Raw genomic sequence first — 20,798 nt, 5'->3', positions numbered from 1 at the left:
CTAATGATCAAGCTAGATAAATGACCTGAGTCTAAATGAAAATAATTTTAAGTGTTGAAACCAAGATGAATAGAGACATTGCAAGGAAAGAAACTACAGCTAGATGGGGTCTTGATAAGAAGATACAAAGAAAGCAGATTTCTTGCTGTGTGAAAGTGAACTGAAGTGATGAGGAGGAAGCTAGCATGGATATGACTGACGGGGAAGTGCCAATAATGGGAGCTGCACAGAAATGGTGGTGATTTGGTATTCCACATGAGGACAACTCCAAGGCAGCAAGGCCAAGGAAGAGGGATGAAAATCTGACCTGGCCAGGAGGCAGCAGAGCTCAGTATGCAACCTGTAAATAATCAGCAGCTATTATGCAAGCATTAACTGGCAGAGAGAATTCCTGGTTCAACAGTACTCAGAAATGGCTGTAGGTAAGATTGTCCCAAGAGGTTAATTTAGAATGATGTTGCTTGTCATTAGCACTAGGACAAACTTGCACTCATGAATACTTAGGGTGCCCTTTGAACCTCTCTAAGATTACATGGATAAAAGAAAGAACAGAATTTGGCCTACATTATTTTGTCATTATACCTCATTTAATTAATGTTTGAGATAATCTGCTTTTAAATTCAGTCACACTTCACTGAAATTAACTTAACTAAATCTCAAACTGCTGCACTGACTTCTTAGAGCCCTAAACAGAAAGTGCAAATGAGAACAACTATAGGAAAAGAAAAACCCACACATCAAATCAAAACCTACTAAAACAAACAAAGCAGCCTCAGCAACTCATTTCATCCTCCTTCTAAAATGTGTAATAGGAAGAGCAGATTAACAAAAGTGGTGGAACCTGTTTCTGCATTTAACGATTTGTTAACCCAAGTACACCTTGTTATAAGGGCTGCAGTTACAGATCTCTGCATGAGTTATGCAATAAACAAGATTATTTCAGTTCATATTCTAGCGAACAAGAGATTTACGCATTATCAAGTGCAGTGGAGCTACTCTTCAACAAAAGTATTATTCTTTTATCTTTAAAAAAAGAAAAATTGACCAAAAATGGGTAATAAACAAGAAGTGCAAAATTCTTTCATTTACAAACATACAACTGCATTAGTTTCAGTAAAATCCAACTACTCCAAACATCAGGAAACCTTACAGAGAATAGTTCCAATATTTCCATTAAGTTTCCTTGTCCTACTCATTGCTGGTCAGCAGCTACAGTGCAGACCAGAGCCAACGTGCAAATGTAATGTTGTACTCTGTGCGATATTTTTCGCTGTGCCATCGGCAGTAAGGCAAAGCTGCGAGCCAAGCCCCGTTACAATGGTGTGGATGGAACCTTCCTTGGCCTCTGGGTCATTTGGCTGAATTTCTAGCGGAGCTACAGAGAACAAGAATTTACTGGGGACTTGGGGCTGGATTACTTCGCAATAAGCACAGGTAGGAAACGAACTGTGAGGCACAAACACCGTTCCGGCGCCCAGGAAAACGAACTGTGAGGCACAAACACCGTTCCAGCGCCGGACCCGGCGGGCGGCTCCCGTCCTGGGCGGGGCCGGGCCCTGGCGGGGGCGGTACAGGCCAGACCGCGCCCCGCCCCGCGCGCGCCGCTGCGGACGGGCTCCGCCCCTCGGGCCGGCCAATGTCAGCGCGCCCTTCCCCGCCCGGCGCCGCCATTGGCCGGCGCCGCGGCTTCCGCCGAGGGCCGGGATTGGCGGCGGCGCGCGGGCGCGAAAGGCGGCGGCAGCGAAAGCCCGGCGCGCGCCGGTGTCCGCGTGAGTGCCCCCCGCTCCCTCCCCCCTTCCCTCAGCCTCGCCCGTGCCGCCCCGGCACCCAACCGGGACCGAGCCGGGACCGAACGGAGCCGCGCCTCTGGGGGTCCCCGCTCCGCGCACCCTCCGCCCCTCGGTGCCCGCCATCCCCGCGGGGGCGGCTCCCCTGGCCGGCCGGAGTGGAGCCGAAGGGCCCGTGTGCGTCCCGTCCCCCCGGGGCCGATGGGGAAGGCCGCGGGGTGCGCTGGGCCCGGGGCCTGGCTGGCGGGGGCTGTCCCGTTAGGGCAGTGCCGAGCTCGGGCTGTTCCCGCTCGGTGCGGCCCTGGTGCCAGCACCGGGGTTCGGACGTGTGCCGGCTCTCGCTCGCCGGTAGCGGACGGCAGCTCTGTGTGGTAGCTTGCCGTGCTCGCGCTGCTGCTGAGGCCGTGGTGGTGCGCGATAGGAACGGGCCAGTGTGCCTGCTCACCTCTAGCAGAGAGAGTGCCGAGCTGTGAGACTGGAACCGCCTCCAACCCCGTTCCAGCAGCGTCCCAGGCCCTCTGCACCAAAGCTCCCGCAAAAAACGGGGCTCCAAAGAGACGGCTCCTGCCTCTCGGCCCTGTTGTTGCACAAGGATGACAGAGTAAAGGGAGCTCAAATTCTTTGGGGACAAAATGTATTTCTGGCTCCACAGCTGAAACAGATGCATCCTTTCATCAGGAGTTTTTCAGAATTTGTTTCCCCTGTGTGGAAAAGTTCGTCCAGATCTTTAAAGATTTGGCAAAGTAACAAGGAAGGAAAGTTTTTCAATGGAGCCAGTTTTAGTAACTGTCAGAGCTGCTGCTTCCAGGCTTATTTATCACTGGTATTACTGCCCTGGGAGTCCCTGCCACTCTTTTGCTCCTGAAAAGGGATTATCAGGGTTTTTTTGGTTGTACAGTACTAGTGGACTTTACTAGTTCAGTTTTACATAGTGTTTCCAAGATTTGGGAAAAAGCATTTCAAAATAAGCATGTTCTGTTTTTCTTGTGGTGGGAGGGCAATGAATAATTATGTTTTGCTGAATTTATCTAGGAGGGAGAGATTTCTCATATGGAGAAGGTATTTTTTTTCTCTTATAATTTCTTTCAGTCTTTCTGGCTTTCTATAGCTTTTGCAGTAGGCAGTGCAGCTATTTCTGTGTGCATCCATTCCTTGCCTTTCAAAGCAAACTTTAGGGAAAAGACAGTGCTTTAATGTGAATGAGGAAACACGAGAGATGAAAGTCAGTTGTATTTAAGCTTATCCTGCTTAAAGTCTTCCTTCCCTTTCCCTCCCCCTTCTATCCTTGTTGCTTTACTGGTTTACTGTTTCACTGGGATGGTGGGTGGCACTTTGTTTAGGTAGCACAGAGGAACTCCCCAGACTCCCTAAATCTCATCTCAGGAACTGAGTGCAGGGCTAGGAAGTGTCTTACCAGATATGCTTGCTCCCCCAGGTGTCCAGAAGTGGCCCTCGGAGTCTTGGATTTTTTTTACTCGAGAGTTGTTTTGTGATGGAGGCGGTGTTGAAGTCTCCCTGTGATGAACAGCACCCTCAGCAGGCTGAAGACTTCCACGGGAATCTGGAGCAGAGCAGCAAGCCTTCAGGTATGTGCTGAAACAGGGACTGTGAACATTACATTTTGTTGCTGACAGGCTGCTTCATAACTTAGGGAAATTTCAGTATTGATTATAAGCCTGTCTATGTAATCCTTTTGTATAAAGAATTAATGAAATGAAAACATTTGAGGTGGCTTTTGATTTTCCTGTTTGCTGTTTGTGTGTTACAAAACTTCAGCAACTGTAGTTTTGCTAAACCTACTATTAATATATTACAGAACATGTTATTATAAGAGGATACCAGAATAAAAAAAGCCAGCCCTTGAGAATAAAACTGACCAGACAAGTGCACAAACCCAGTATTTTGCCCAGGTTGATGCTGAATACTGCTGGTATTGCTTTGCAAATATGAGAAAAAATCACTTTAAAATCTGCTCACAGAAAATGCTGGCTAATATTATTGGTACCATTACCCTGATGGCACAATGACTGTATGCTCTCTGTACCCAGGTAAGGATTCAGGCCCCCAGAACAGAGCAGGTGATGTCTACACTGCTGTCCTTTAACAAGGACACTCACTGACTTGTTCCAGCACTTCTCTCTTTCACCCAAACCAGCTCTGCTGAGCTCCTAAATGCTGTCAGTGCCTTGGGTAGGCACTGCAGCCTCTGCCACCCTGCTTGAAATGGTCTGACAGCTTTAACTTTCTCCAGGGAGTACTCTCAATTAAGTGTTGGACAAAATGGGGTATCTGGCAGGTTCTATAGCAGTTGTTGAGTTAGTTCTCCATGGTTGTTAGTATATACCTTAAGATTTTTTTATTCTTGAAATATTTCCCAAAATGTCTTAAAACAATTTGAAGAAGACAAGAGAACAACTTAAAGGGGGAAAAAAACAGAATGTAAATAGATAGTTAAGTGAAGAAGCAGGTGTCACTTTTTAGAAGCATTTTTAGAATGTTAGTTTTTATAAAATCTTGAAATAAAAAAAAAAAAAGAAAGTTATCTAGGACTTGAATTACTAGCTGATTTATTGGTCTTTTAGAAGGAAGAAAGTGTTTTTCAGGCAGTTTCTGTTGTTGTTTAAAGTAAGCTACATAGAAGGCTAGGGATGCATGCTAATCCATTCTAGCATATCTATGATTTTTTAAAAAAATGTCTTATTGCTTCTGATTTACTGCCCTGGGGAAACACGATCCATTTTTACATATAGACTACATTACAATTTATCTGTTTATGCTAAATTTAGTTTGGTTTTTTTTAGAATGAAAAATGTATACACATTTGATTGACTTTTCAAATACCAGTTTGTGCTTAGTTCTGTATACTGAGATACTCTTTACCCCTGCTTCACAGAAATTAGTTACAGCCTCTACTCAATTGATAGCTTCAAAAGAAGTGAATTCTTATGTGGGATATAGAAAAGGTTTGAACAACAAGGATTTGTAAACTGAATGGAAAATGACATGATTTTTATGAAATAATCCAGTACAGCATCCTTGTCGTGCCATCTAGTGATTGCAGCATGAAGTGCAGCAGCTGAAATGCACAGCAAACATGGGCTTTGGTGCCAGCTATTTTAAGTAACATTGGGGAAGATTGCATTACCAATCTTAAAAATATCTAAAAAATACTACTTTTTCTGCATTTGTGATTTGCATCTGATGGATTTGCACCTGTGCTTACCGAAATTATTGTTATAGTTTTGCCTTTTGTCAAATTGCTGTTGCAAATTCCACGTAAACATTCAGTGATGAGCTGTAGGTGTCCTACAAACCAGGCAGCTTTTGCCCTCTCAGAATCTGCTTTATGTCATATAAAAAAAAAAATTGTTTAAAGGCTGCAGCTTAGAAAGGAGTCTGATGAAGAACAGCAATATCAAGTATCCACATGGTAGTGTCAAGAGGATAGGATACCTTTGTGCTGTTCTTTCCTCTGTATATGTGAATCCACAGTCCTATGAAATGTAATTTGTGATCTCCAAAATAGATCAGATATTGAATCAAGTTCAATAAAATTTCTAACTTATTTTCCCCATTCTTCCCACAGCAGGAGTAAAAAAAGATATTGAAAAACTTTATGAAGCAGTGCCACAGCTTGTAAATGTGTTCAAAATAAAGGAAAAAATCGGGGAAGGTAAATGTTTCATTTCATCTTGCTTGGAGGGAAGATTTCTTTTGGCATTTCTGACTTAAAAAGTATAAATATAAGATCCCAAGTGGTCTCTATAGGAATTCTTTCTGAGCACATAGGTGTATTAATTAGGAACACTTTCAAGCTATTTTCTTGAAAATCTGGTATATTAAAGCCTTTTAAAAAACAGCATTCCAATTTTGGCAATTAAAAACTTTTTAGGTAGATTCAAGTAAATAGTCTTAAAAATCCATTCGTTTTTCTCCCTTACATGAGAAATCTACTTATGTGTAGCTGTGTTTTGACATGCTTAATTGGTGTTCCTTAGGTTAGCTTTGTTTCCAGTAAAATCTCTTGGGCAGAAGTGGATAAGGAAACTGAAAGATTGGAACTGCTTTACTTAAAAAATGAACAATTTTTATATTTTTGAAGACATACAGGATCAAATTTTAGAATGCTTGTGTTCACCTTGCCTTCACCAAAACAGTATTGCCAATACCTTAAATTAGTGTCAGCCATTACTATAATATATATAATAGATCCAGGTACTTCTCAGTGCGGGATTTCAGCACTTTTTTATGTCTAAGATGCCTAAGAGTTTTTATTTCAAAAACCACCAAGCTACTTAAAAACCCCCAGCTCCATTCCCCATAGGAATGTAAAATTAAAAAAAAAAATACTTTTACCTATCACAAAAGATTGTGTAATTAAACAAAATTTCTGGTTACGAATAATACTATGATTTTACTCTTGGGAACAAACAATGTTTTTTAAAAATACCATTTGCAGTACAACAGCATTATGAGAAAACAAGCTAACTTAAGATTCCACTGTGGAATCACTTTCATTTTAGTAGTTCTCACCACCAAAAATAATGTCTTAAGTCAAATTTGGTAACCCTTGTTGCTGCAATCAATTCTGTTGGAAGTATGGGTCTCCAGGTTGTTTGGGATTTTTTTTATGCTGGCATGAAGTATTTAGGTTTTGTTGGCATTTTGATGTATGCTTGCACTCAGACTGTTGAACCAGTATGATGCAAACACATTACTTAAAATGTAATCAAAAGTAATTTCTATTTATTCATATGGAAGAACACTTCAACTTGTATGTTCAGATATCTCAGATCATTAGGATAAATTAACCTCCTAAGAGGCTTATTAGGATATTCTTAAAATTAAATGGCTGGGTAAGCTTATCATAGAGGCTGAATACTCCCTTTCTCAAGCAAGGGATCTCACATTGGATGTGGTAAAATGCTCTGGGCAGATAAACAGTGCAGTGAGACATCATGTGGGAAGCCTTACTTTATAGATAAAGTACAGAATTAAGGAAAATGTAGCAATTTCAGAAGTGCTTTGAATAGCACTGGCAGTGCTTTCCAGATTAGCATTATGTAGTCCTCTTACATTGTAGGGAGAGGAGGTAGATGTCAGATGAAAGTAAGCTACCTAAACAAGAAAGCAAATCAAAGATAGGAAATTTACATTCAAAGAGCACTGTGTCCCAGGCAAGTTAGACAGTGTTATATTTGCATTTTTACTGACATAAAAAACTTGTATACAAGATCAGTATATTCAGTAGTAGAAAAAAGGAACTGGGTTTTTCTCTTCTAGAATCTGCTTTTGATGTAGTATCAAGTGTACTGCAGGATTGTGAAGAGTCAGATCATTTCTGTAAAAATCTGCATTGACCTAATTAAAAATGTTGAAGACTGTGTTTTTCTCCTTTGTTTACAGGTACTTTTAGTTCTGTTTACTTGGCCACAGCACAGCTACAAACAGGATATGAGGAAAAAATGGCTCTGAAACACTTGATTCCAACCAGCCACCCTCTGCGAATAGCTGCTGAACTTCAGTGCCTCACAGTGGCAGGGTACATAAACTAAAAAATTATGATTTTCATAACAGCTGAACGCTGTCTCACTGTTCTGTATTTAAGTTTTGGCACTTCTCTTGATTTGTATTTAAACACACACAAATATATTCTTTTTCTTGAGAGCAATTAACAAAAGGAGTGTCTTACCTGTAATGGATGCCCTTTGCTGCTGGTCTCAGTTTGGAGGGGTGCTCTATTTACCAGCTGAGAAATTCCATTATATATCTTTGAGGCAACAAAGTCCCAGTTCTGAAATGCTTGGAGAAAAGAATCACTTCATTAGAAATGTGGTTTTAGGAATGGATATTTGTTGGTGGAAGGTGCTGAATAGCACTTTCATAAAGTAGCAGGATCATGAAAGTTAGGGCCTATATTAATTGCAGTGGTAACTACAAACTACAGCCCCACAGATAATCTGTAGAGTTCTATTCCAAACTGGAGAATAGAGCATAAAATGGAGCATAGCTGTGAGCAGCAAGAGCACAAGTGCTGATTGCTGATAAGACGGCTGTCAAAATATAAATTAGGGTTAAAAGAAAGCTTGACTGAAGTTTTATTTTGAAAAAATAAAGAAAAATAAATATCCATCCTCTGTTCTTTGTTCGGTAATACTGCTTTTCTTCTAGGGGACAAGATAATGTTATGGGAGTTAAATACTGCTTTAGGAAAAACGATCACGTTGTTATTGTTATGCCGTATCTGGAGCACGAGTCCTTCTTGGTGAGTCTCAGACTTGTGATATGTAGTAAAACATTTAATTAAAAGCAGATGCATAATTATTCTATAATTCTATAAATTACGGTATCCAAATATCCTTTCAGGACATTTTGAATTCCCTTTCCTTTGAAGAAGTGAGGGAATACATGTTTAATCTGTTTAAAGCGTTGAGGCGCATCCATCACTTCGGCATTGTTCACCGTGATGTCAAGCCCAGCAACTTCCTCTACAACAGGCAGCTGAAAAAGTGAGTCTGGCCATGCTGTGATCTCATCTGGGGAATTGTGCCTTGGCAGAACAGAGTCAATTACGTTTTTAAGCTTCTTTCCTTCCAGCTCCATAACATGTGCTTAAATAATAAAGCTGAAACCATGGGGTTTTATTTGTAAAATTTTTCTTTCATTGTTAAGGAACTTAAGAAGGGAAGGATTTTTTTTACTTAAGGTAGTATCTGCTTCATAGAGTGACAAAGACCTGATAAAATGAAGATTTTACTACTGAGTTAAAGTACTACATTTTCAAATAAGAATGAGAAGAATAAAATATGGGGGTTTTTTTAAATAAGAAAGTCAATTGTAACTTGTGGTACAAAAAATGATCCTTGTACATTTTTAATAGTGGATAGAGTAAAACTGATACAGGTAAGATAGCTGGCTTTGGGCTGTTTTCACCTTACCTTGAATTAGTGTTTATAACTAGTAGAGTCAGCTCTTTTGCCTGCAAGTTACAAAATTTAAAGATTGTAAAAAGCGAGGTACTGCTTCTTTGTGAAGAGCTGAAGTAGTCAGAGAGCTACAGTGCTAGCAGTCCTATAGCTGTATTTGTTAGCATAGTGCTTGCAAAGTTAAGACACTGAGGTATTGGAGTGTGTCCAAAACAAAGCACTGTAGCAGGATGCACATCCCCAGTGTGGAAATGATAGGAAACAGCCTCAAGTTGCATCAGGGAAGGTTTAGATTAAATATTAGAAAAAAGTTTATCAAGCATTGGAATGGACTGTCCAGGGAAGTGGTTGAGTCACCATCTCTGGAGGAATTTAAAAGACCTGTAGATCCAGCACTTAGGGACTTTGTGGGACTTGGCAGAGCAGGGTTAACAGTTGGACTTGATTTAAAAGGTCTTTTCCAGTCTAAATGTTTCTGTGATTCTATGCAATGAAAGTTTGTAGGGGAGGTTTGATTGCATTTTGCCAAACCACAAGCTTAAAAGTTTGAGAAATACTGTTTTGGATTTTTTAATCTGTCAAAATGAACATGTACTGTCATTTTGCTCTTCCTGCATTTTTTGAGCCTTAATCTCCACTTTGTGTTTAGAGGTGTGGAGTTGAGTTTGAGACCTGGGGACAGATAGATTGTCTCTGTACTGGTTGTAGCAAAAAATAATCCTTTTTAGAGACAAATCTGAAGTGTGAACTAATGTAGCCTTACCTGTTTGAAGACTAAAGTAAATTCCAGTAGTATTTGCCAGAACTCTGTCAAAACTTGAAGCACTCTTGGTCTGGTCTGTCTTCACTGCTGCCTTTGTCCTGTGCCCGTGGGAATCCTCCATGAGTTGAGTCACTTGTACATGACTGCTGGCTGAAGGTTCAGGGCTGTAGGATTAGAAAAACTTCAGAAAGGAGTTGCTGGAAACATTTTTTTTTAACAATTTTGGAGGAAGGATGCACTTGATAAGATTTTGGGACAAGAAACAATGAACAACGGTGTAGGGTGAAAACATTGAGGAGATAGGTAAGATGGGTCAGTAGGAGGAAAAGGAAGAAAATAGGACCGTGATGCTGGCAAGAGTACAGATAAGCAACATTGAATGAAGTGAAAGAAAGATAAATAAGTAATGAATAGCAAATTGAATGACTAATAGATACTTTGTGACTCCTGATTCTGAATTTGTCTTTTCAGGTATGCCTTGGTAGATTTTGGCTTGGCACAAGGAACCCCTGATACGAAAATTGAGCTTCTTAAAACTGCCCACTCTGAAGACCAGCAGGGAAGTTGCTTGCAAATGAATCCCATAACCTTGGGAAATGGGGCTTCTGTCAGTGTCACAGCACCCAAACAGATAGCTCAACAGTCAGCCTCAAAAGCAGCTGACAGAAGGTCCAGCTCACTTTCAAAAGTACAGATGAAACAAGGAAGAGGAGGAAAGGTTCTCAATCTCTTTCCTTAATGCTGTTGTCTATGTTTAATGTGTTCCTTCATCCAACAGGGGGAGATGCAGTACTTGCACAGAAGCTGAGCCTGCACAGCAGCACGGTGTTCATATCTAAGGAGCCACTTGTACATAACTATTGGCTTCATCATTATCTGTTAGATGTAATACAGTGCTGAAGGCTGTATAAACCCTAACATGAGCTACTATTTAGACAGCCTTAAATCCTTTTTTAGAGGCATGGATGGGGAAACTCCTCCCCAAGCCAAGCCAATAATCATTCACCTATGTTTAGTTACTAGTTGCATAACAAGTGCAATACAGACTGCACTTGGATTGTCTTGGGGCACTTCAGAGGTGTGATTGGTTTTGTAAACATGTTTGCTGTTCTGTCTAGACCATGTTTCTTCATCCACAGTAACCTGATGCCTGAAAATTACTTACATGCAGCTGGTTTAGTTTTGTGACACTCCACACATTTTTTTGAACTGTCAGTACCAGATGCCTGTTAAACAGGATCCTGACTGTCCTTTTTGCTGGTCTGTAGGAGGACTCTGTGCACCATTCTGTCCAGCGCTCTGTCTTCGGAGAGAGGAATTTCAATGTCTACAGCTCCACATACCAGGAGAACTCAAGCACAAAAGTAAGAAGTATTGACTCATCAGTAGGATCAATCTGCTGCATATTAGAAAAAGTATAGAACTGGTTGTTCTGTAAGACAGAGCACTGCTCCAGAATGCTGTGGAACTAAAAGGTTTTGAGCAGACTATTAAACGTGTCTTCCCTGAAAAGCTCAAAGAACTTTTCATTTCTGTTTTAGTCCCTTTTGAAGCTCCTAAACAAGGAGTTCTGTAGCTGTCTCCCTAGCTGATCTTGTTTGGATGCTAAGTTAATCTTTTTTCCTATACATCTATCTGTGCAGCTAATCATAGAATCACAAAATAAATTGAGTTGGAAGGGACCCATGAGGATCATCGAGTCCAACTCCTGGCCCTGCACAGGACACCCCCAGAGTCACACTGTGTGCCTGAGAGCATTGTCCAAACACTTCTAGAGATCTGGCAGGCTGCTGCTGTGACCACTGCCCTGGGGAGCCTGCTCCTGAGCTAAACTACTTCCTACTTACCTTGGGAAATTTAAAAAAAAATATTTTGCAGTTGAAGCTGAGGATAAAACTTATAACTATTGTTTTTGTAATTAGTATTTAATACAACAAGGGGCAAACCCCGACTAATTAGAGGGTTTGGTTTATGGTATTTTATTGTAGAACTAGAGTTAATGTCAGTGTGTTGATGTGTCATTTCATATTCTTTTTTTCTTATTCTCATATTGAGAAAAAAATCTTGAAACAATATAATAACTTGAAAAATATTTGTCTTGTAGCTTCAGAATATCTAATATATATTGGTTTTTTTGTAAACACTGAAAATGTCTTCTGCAGGGGAGGAAGTCAGGCTATCTAGAAAGTTCCAGTGTCTGTTTTATACCAGTAGTTTTTACCAGTAGTTTTGTTACTGTTAGAGAGATTTGCTGTCTGTTCTAAAATTCTTCATGTTCATCAGCACCTGTTAAGTCAGGATTTTAGGACCTGTCCTATCTATATGTAAAAGGAAACTTCTTAAATATCTATGTCACCTTCTCTAAAATATCTCCATTGCAGCTGATAAAACAATCAAAGGTGATAGATGTTTCATCTAGGAAGCTAGTAACAAAGAAGAAGATTATTTCTACCAGAACTGTGAGCAGTGGGGCAGCCAGGAAAGCTGCCAGTGCCTGCCCTTTAAACCTGCCCTGTGACTGTTACGCAACGGACAGAGTCTGCAGTGTTTGCCTTTCAAGGTAATTTGCTTTGATAATGTTGTAAAATTGTCTACTCTGCTGTCAAGCAAAGTCAGAAACTTAGATTTACTAGACTGCTGATTTAGTAAGTGAAATATAGTATTTGATCTCTGCAGCCCTTAAAACACTGAGTATGCTCTTTATAAACAAAAATAGTTGATGGAATTCGTGGATTAGTTCACTGCTATCTGCAGCTAGAACGATTCCCTGGTAATTATTTTCTTGCTGTTGTACTTATTTATTCACCTACATGTGTTGTAGAAAATCACTTGAGTTAATTACAACGCTTAGAAAAGTGTTCTAAATTCTGTCATTTAGTAGTTATCTAATAGGCCTAAATTATAGCAACAGTCAAAAATCATGAAATGTAGAATAGAAAGGAAGCATGACTGTTTTGTATTTGTTCATCTCAAAAACTAAGAGAATCACAGAATGGTTTGGGTTGGAAGCAGGAACCTTAAAGGTCATCTTTTTCCAAGCCCTCTGCCATGGGCAGCTCCCACTGGAGCAGGCAGCTCCAGGCCACATCCTACCTGGCCTTGAGCACTGCCAGGGATGGGCACCCAGCTGCTCTGGGCAGCCTGCTCCAGTGCCTCATGCTGGAGAATCTGAGCAGCTGAGTTCAACTCCATCCCTCTGCAGGTATTTTGGTTATGATCTACTATTGCCTTTTATCCACACATGATCTTTTAAATAATGGTAACCTTGGACCTTTTAGTTAATCTAACAAAAAGTAAATTCCTGGCAACACTCAGAAGAACCCTTAGGTTGCTCTGTACTAACACAAAGTCATAGCATCCACTTTCAAGAATCTCATAGTTTTTGCCTTGGGTTAATTAGCCTCAGCTTCAAAGTTTGCCATGAAAACAAGCCTTTAACAAAAATGGCACTTCTCTTAGATGAATTTAAGAAAAGGTCATTGTGAATTAAGTATGCAATAAGTATTTCCCTGATATTATCTTATGCTAGATAATACAATTAAAATATAATATAATAGATAATTATTATAGGCTATTATGTGTGTATTTTAGGATTTCATGCTAGATAAGATGCTTGAAACCTCTGTAAAACTTGAATAAAGCACAGTTTGGTTGTTTACACATTGTACACAAGTATATTCTAAAAATCATAGTAAGTATTATTAGATTTAGAACTTACTTACCAACTTTTACATTCTAAATATATTTGTCTCTTATTGCAAGGCGTCAGCAAGTGGCTCCCAGGGCAGGAACACCTGGATTCAGAGCACCAGAAGTATTAACAAAGTGCCCCACTCAGACCACAGGTACTGCCCAACAGACTCAAACAAATGGCTTTCTTCACTTGTTCATCCTTCTCATTTATGTATATTTTGTTGTCTATTTTATGGGAGGATTTTTTAACTTGTGAAATTCATTTTTCATCCCTTGTAATGCTTTTCAAGTCTTTCCTGATTTTAATTAAAAGTTTATTATTCAGAGGAAGACAATTCAGGAATAGTTTTCCTGAATTTGAAACTTGAATGTCTTTATTAATTTGAGAGGTAGTACCATGTACAGGAGTTTAATACAATATATTTTAAAAGAAAAAAAAATTTTTTTTAAGTTTCTTGGCTTATTTGTTCAAGAAAAATCTTGAATAAATCTTGGGGAGAGGGAATATTGTTTAGCTTTTTCTAGGCAAGATGTAACTTATGCTGCCATAGCAGGCATAATTAATGTTGTAATTGCAAATGTATTCTAGAAAGCATTATTTAATGACTTTTTATAATAGTTTTACTTTTTGCTGGTGGTTTAAGTAGATGGTGTATAATTGTCATAATGTTTTTGAACTAAAATTTTCATTTCCCTGTGTTAAAGTTTCGTGAATAAGATTCAGTGGTTTGGGTAAATATTGGGGCAGGGCAGAGGGATGGTTAATGCATTACCTGGTGCAAGCAAGGTGGGAGAGGTTGTGCCTACCTGCAGGATGGAGTACCAGTAGAAGCAAAGTTACCCATTAAATATTTGCTGTATGGCCAGGAGTTCTAACTTAGAAAAAAATACAAATATCTCCAAAAACTGGATTTAAGATATAAGGGTTTAGCCATTTTTTTTCTGAATAGCTTTTGAGAAAGCTGTCAGTTTTCAGTAAAGTATGTAAGCACACTCAAAATAGAATTATCAATATATTTGATCAGCTTATGCCTAGGTAGCTTACTGCTGTTTGAAACAGCATCTGTGCTGTGAGTATGACTGGGATTTCGAAGGTATGGCAGCTTGTTTGGAGTTCTTGTGCCTGTGCTGTAACAGCCAGCTTTATGGGCTAGCAGCCATCCAGAAATCTAGGACAAGTTTAGACAATCTCTGAGCCTGTCTAGACAGAAGTGAGGCAGAAAGAAGACGTACCTAGGAAATGTTGGACTCGTGCTGGTGTTAAGCATGCTCTCAGATGGATCTCTGTTCTCTGGGGTAATGAGATTACAAAAAGGAGGGGCAAATCTAGACACCCTTGGGTGTGGCACAGACGTCCCTGGACTGAGTCAGTGGTGCCGAGCTCCTGCAGTACATCAATAAAGCCCTTAACTCAAACTGGGTACACTAATTTTTATGAGACCATGTTTTATTTGAACTAGCAAGGATTACTGTCCACTTTTTATTTGGGGCTGCTGGAGTCACCTTCTTGTTCTTCTGGCAGTGTCACTCCTGGTTTTGGCCTCTGTGCTGACACCAAGTTACTGGCTGAATCCAGCTGACTCTACCCAGAGCTACTACAGCACATCTGACCCAGGTTCACAGTGCTGGGAGTACAACCCAAACTCCCAAGCTGAGGCTACACAGGACCAGTTCCACTTTCCCTTGGTTTGTCCCTTGCTCCCCTTTCCTCACTAGCTGGGTAACACTAGACAACAGCATAGGGAGGAATCATGATTTTCATGTCATTCCACAAGATCTTGCACTCTGCTGATGATCACAGCTCAACTACAATTGTGGGGCCAGGATTTACTGCCCACTCAAATGGATAAAGCCTTATAATTTCAGCAAGAGTTACACAATTAAACCTTCTCAAAGGTCTTGACCTTGATTACTCCAGCTTACCCAACCACATCCTCAGGGGGATGCATGGCCCCTCAAACAGATAGTATTACTGGATCACTGTTGGAAAGATACTAAAACATTTTACAGGAACTGTGCAGAAGGCTGAAAACCTTTCCACTGTAAATTGTGCCAAATTATTAACTTGGATTTTTTTTTTTTTTAATAAAAGACATAAAATCTGGTTTTGCAACTAAAGTCAACCTAATACCTTTTTTCGAAATCAAAGTCCTTTGCTGAGTGTTTCTAATTAGAACATCCAAATTAATTACTGCCTATTTTGCTGCTTACTTTTTTTCAATAGGACTAGGATGAATATGCCTCTATTTCTCAACTGTTAATTTTTCTCTTTGGAGTTTGGGATCTATCCTTCACTTTCCTTGCCATCTCTTAAAATGTGCACCTTAGTGAGCCAAAAAATTATGGCAGACAGGTATTCTTGTAACTTCCAGCACTGAAGTTTCCATCAGGCTTTGGCCTCTGTCCCCAGAGTACTCTCTGTACTCTTCATAACACAATGAAACTGATGAATAACTTTGAACTATTACAGTTTTTAAAGTGCCTATCTTGTCAAGTGAGTTCATATTAGAGAAGAATAAATTTCATAGTAAGATCAATTTCTTAGTGCTGCCTACCTGTGCCAGCTTCAATCCCCCAAAAATTTTCACAAACATTTTTTATTTGTGACCCTTATAGAGGTTTTCTCCATAGAAAGTTAAGTTAAATATTTATCAAACCAGCAATTTCATTTGCCCCTTCTCATCTTCCCAGGTAAAACTACTTCAAACATTGTGTTGGTTCATTTTAAGTTTAGCGAGTTAATGGAATTACTCATATGAAAAAACTCCCTCTGCATTAAAGTAGGAAATTATTCTTCAATCTAATTACAGAAGTTTCCACTATTATCTCTGAAGTATTATCTGTGTGACCAAAGTCAAGAAGTACTTCAGAACATAACTTTTGCTGATAGAAACTTTTCAGATCATAATTTATTTTTAAAGTTGAGATTTTGTTTGTGATGAAATTTTTAGTTATTAATAAATTTGCTTTCCTTTGCAGCAATAGACATGTGGTCTGCAGGAATCATATTCCTTTCTCTACTCAGTGGACGGTATCCATTTTTCAAAGCAAGTGATGATTTAACTGCTTTGGCACAAATCATGACAGTTCGTGGATCCAGAGAAACCATTCAGGCTGCTAGAACTTTTGGTATGCAAACCTTCATTTTGGGGGAAGGGGGGAAATGTTACTTCATACTGTGATTACAATCAATTTTTTTTTGTGTAAATAAATATATTTTTAGGTTTGAGAAGAATTTTGGAAGTAAATCATGTGTTTTGAAGTGTATATTGAGAGACTTTTAAGACAGTTTTGTGTTTTTCTTGTCTTTTACAATGTGTGTATGGGGTACTTTATGTCATAGTTTTCCCAGCCTGTCTACTGCCTTTCACTAAGTCAGGGCTACTTGAGGTGAAGTATGCCAACGAAATGTTTCCTACTGGCATTTGGTTAGAATTCTTGAGACAGTGTTTCTATTTCTACAAAATTTGGCCTGGAGGCTCATGTCAATGTGACTTAAAATTTAGATGATGTAAAGCTTCCTTTTCCCCCACCTCTTTCCCCAGAAGGCCTAGTAAAACAAACAAACAAGCTAAAAACCGAATACCTGGCCTGTTTAAAAAAGACAGAATCACCACAAAACACAAAATATCCAAATAACCATTCCCCTAATTGCTTGCAGGCTAAATGCTGCAGCACTTGCTACCTGGATGTGTAACTGCCAGCATCAATTTTCATTCTCTAGACAGAGGTGTAGAAATTAGGGTATTTAATTGTCTTCAGTTCTGTTTAAATGACAGTGATATGCAAAAAGTTGGTGCACAGGGTGGCTGACAACCCGTCACTACATAACTTGACATAACCCAGAGCTCTTTGTTCTGAGCAGAACTGAGATGATGACCCCTTCCTTCTGACTCTTGGGGGCTGCTTCTGTAGCAGCAGGGCTGGTGTGGAGACATGGGGGGCTGGATTTGGTTCTTTGATAGGTTTGTTTTTCTTTCATGCTGGTTATAATTTGAGACATGAAGTTTCTCAGAAACAAAAGTTACAGTTGCATAGAAAGTATAATAAAATGTGGCTTCCTGTACAACCTTTTTTCTCTAGGAAAATCAGTTGTGTGTACCCAAGTTGTCCCAACTCAAAACCTACGAACCCTCTGTGAAAAGCTGAGAGGAGCAAATAGCAGCTGTAAGGGATCTCAGGGGGAAGGGCCCAGCAGGTCTGAAAACAACACAGCTCTGTCGGTTGCAGCAGACAAACCCTGTGCTCCTGAGACACTTGGAAAACAAATTCAACACTTACAGAGTCTTCAGGAAGGTGATGGTGCTTTGGAAACGAAGGAAACTGACATGAAAGGATGGGATCAGGTTCCTGATGAAGCCTATGACCTGCTTGATAAGCTACTAGACTTAAACCCTGCAACAAGAATAACTGCAAAAGAGGCTTTGCTGCATCCTTTTTTTAAAGACATAAGGCTCTGAGAAGATAACTTACTTTGTTATTCCTTTCATATGTTTTGTAGAACTGAAATACTAAGGCAGTTTTACCTTGTTGCCCTCAACATTTACACTCACTGAAATAACGTCACACTGTGCTCTGAACTACTGAAATTTTGTCTTGTACAGTTGGACTGCAAATGTCAGTTTAAGAAATACTTGCAGATGCAAAAGTTACATAAACATCACTAATGTGCTCTTATCCTAGGACACTTCTGAGAGATTATTGCTGTGCATACCTGTTCTCTAAGAAAGTTAACTTTGATCAAAAACAACAAAGAAAAAGAGTTTCATAAGCTCTATGCTTAATTCTCAAGATATTCCCTTAAAATTTACAAGTTTGCCTTAAGGTATGACTGAAATAAGAAAGTGTTTGAGAGACTTTTTTCTGTACTCGCATATCTCTGCTTTGTTCCTGTTTGGTACATGGGGGACTGAAAATGGAACAAAGAGTATTCATTTTGTTCAGACTATTTTCAGAGAACAGTATTACTTTGGGAGTGTTGCTAGAAGAAAGGCCAGGTGCTAGAGATTATATCATCAAAAGAAAAGCATAACTTTTAAAGTACATTTTTGTCCCTGTCTGGTCTTTGCTACTTAGGAAATAGTAATAAATGCAGTTACTCATTTTGCATGTTTCCTCAGTGCCATGGGTAACTGTCAGTATTCCACAGCTGCTGCCTTCAAGGATGTCGAGTGCCAGGCATAGGTTTTATTTCTGTTATAGAAACTGATTTCTTAAAAAATACCTGTTCAATAAATGATTTGGTTTTATAACTTCAGAAGCTTGTCTAGATATGCTTCTATAAAACTCAGGTAAGGTTTTCCTGTGGGATGTTTCTGTTCAGGGAGTCTTCCACATTGGTTTCCTGCATAAATTCCTCAGTGATAGAAGCCACTTTGGATAGCTCTACGGGGTATGGCTCTTATAGCAGACCTATCCTAATTATCAAGGAACTCTTAGCACAGGGTTAGCTGGCTATTTTCTGGTCCTAAGGAGGAAAATCCTACACCTTCAATGTACAAAGTCAGCTACATCACATTCAACAGAAGTTTCTCTAAACCCCTTGATGATTCGGGAGACTGAAACATAATACAGTGTTTTTCCATGTACATTTCTTGAGTTGCTGATGGAGTTGCTATAAGAGGTTCTTTTGATAACTCCTGTAAAAGCCTTCTCATATGAGCTGATTGTTATGATAGTGCAAAGATCCTGACCAGGACTGGGGCTGAAGAGACAAGATTTCATTATTTTCAAAATCTTGAATACATAGAAAATAATGGTAATGTTGCTCTGTTTCTGGCATCAGCTGTAAGGGGAAAAATATTTGCAGATGTCAGAATATTGATTGCAGAAAATCTTGAAAACCTCAAGACCCTGGGGCCCAGGTCTTGTAATTTTTGCTGTTTATATAATTTCAACACAGCACGTCACTGAGAAATTATTTATCTAAAGGAACTGTGGCCAAATTTGGCAAGCAATGCTGTCTGCCAGTGTCTGCAGATGTATTGTTTCCTCCTACATTCACTCGAGCTGGCTATGGGCTTATGAGAGCACCAGCTGACAACAAGCAAAAATATGTCAGCTATCTCTTGTGAGCTTTCAGGCTTTCCCTGCTAACAGCCTTCAGCAGCTCCTCCCCTCAGACCCACAGCAAGTAACCTCTGCATTCGTTTGAAAGCCAAAAAGGAAAAATCATTGCTAATGGTATTTTTACCAAAACACTAAGGGTAAATGAAACTTGTGAGGAACAGTTCTAAGTTCTGTGTATTCCATAACAAGCTGGAAAAACACATTGGTATTCCTTTTTCCAGTCAGCTATTTAAAATGTGGAGAATTCTTTTTTCAAGTAGAAGGATGAAGTAAAAAGAAAAGTGTGCTTGAACTAGCATATGCTAAGGAAGTACTTTTTGCCACACTCTACAGAAGAAAGCTAGAAGCAAAATGTTAAATGCAATGGGCTCTTACAGGCAAAAAAAACCCCCAAAAACCAAAACATAAAAAGATTAAGGAAAAGAGCAAGAAAACAATACAGCTGAGCAGTGGTTGCCACTGGATTTTCTGCTTCTCTCTGCTGTGTTTCTAAGAATCTCTAAAAACCATAGGTAAGAGCCAAGTCCTAAGATTCCTTTAAAGTTTAAACACATGATTTGAGATATTTATAAACTGAACACGAATCTTGTACCATGAGAGCTGCAATTAGAAAAAATTCTGCACAGAAATTACATTGCTTCAACAAATGTTCACTGGTTGTGAGGTCACAGCTGGGTGAGTGTTAAGTTCTGGACACCATCTATGACAAGGTTAGTAACTAATTGGGCAGAAACCAAAAATGGCAGCAAAAAGCTGCATGGGCTTGGAGAGATGAATACAAACTGATAGCTAGAATTCTGAGAACAGAATGCTGGGAGCAAATCTAAATACATCTGTGTATTTAGCATAGGGAAGACTAGCTTATTCTCAGTACTAAGCCAGACTAGGTGAGGAAACTGACATGTTTATTATGTTCATCCTAGTTGAAAAGGGTAACAAATGCATATTAATATTTATTTTCCTATCACCTTTCTGGCCATTACATTCTACTAGTAAGCAAAACACAAAGAACGAAAAAAAAATCTTCAGAGCTTGCCTCATATATTTGTTGGTGATGAAAAGGTATGTTCTGAATGAGGTGATATAAACAGTGCTTGCATTTAGCAGGGGACACCTGAATTTTTCTTTCCGCCTCATGAAGGCAGACCACACAAGGCAACTGAAGTAAAAGAAAAAACCTCAACAACCCAGTTTCCTCATTTGCTCAGTTTTACACCACATTTAAAAGCTTGGCTGTGTAGAGAAAATGACTAACCTTTCAAATCACTTAATAGAACAACAACATTTTAAAGGAAATTAGTACTTTATGGCTTCATGAATTCCAAATCTATAATGAAACTATGCAAGTGGTAGGCTTAGAGCAAGGACAGTTCTCTTGAGACATTACTGAAGCAATGCTCTTCCTGCAGCATAATTGTAAACGTTCTTTGGTTGGGTGTTTCTAATATTTATTTTTTTTAGAGCACATAGTAAATTATTCTACTAATGTAGCCACAGCATGTTCACTTCAAAATTCACTTGTAGCTTATCCGGAAAACAGAGCATGTCCCAGGTCAGTGG

At 39.5% G+C, this 20,798-nt stretch overlaps 1 protein-coding gene across 2 annotated transcripts; it reads left to right on the top strand.

Annotated features, from left to right (window-relative positions):
* The first annotated feature begins 3,279 nt into the window (after positions 1-3,279).
* CDC7 (cell division cycle 7) lies at positions 3,280-17,830 on the top strand. Of its 2 annotated transcripts, none has more exons than XM_054286133.1 (11): positions 3,280-3,373; positions 5,377-5,460; positions 7,194-7,329; positions 7,959-8,052; positions 8,154-8,296; positions 9,948-10,194; positions 10,745-10,840; positions 11,858-12,036; positions 13,239-13,321; positions 16,149-16,298; positions 17,253-17,830. In XM_054286133.1, exons 1-11 carry the CDS (start codon positions 3,280-3,282, stop codon positions 17,627-17,629), a joined length of 1,683 nt encoding a protein of 560 aa, XP_054142108.1. In that variant the 3' UTR covers positions 17,630-17,830. The 2 variants fall into 2 exon arrangements, with proteins under 2 accessions (XP_054142108.1, XP_054142107.1); XM_054286132.1 differs by having other exon boundaries at positions 5,374-5,460.
* Positions 17,831-20,798: the final 2,968 nt, after the last annotated feature.

This window comes from Melozone crissalis, unplaced genomic scaffold (genome assembly GCF_028551555.1).
Source record: "Melozone crissalis strain CALT ecotype California unplaced genomic scaffold, PUWL_Pcris_2 ptg000045l_1, whole genome shotgun sequence".
Lineage (NCBI taxonomy): Eukaryota > Metazoa > Chordata > Aves > Passeriformes > Passerellidae > Melozone > Melozone crissalis.
Note: the sequence above shows the minus strand (reverse complement) of the source record. Positions and strands in the feature narration are given on the sequence as shown.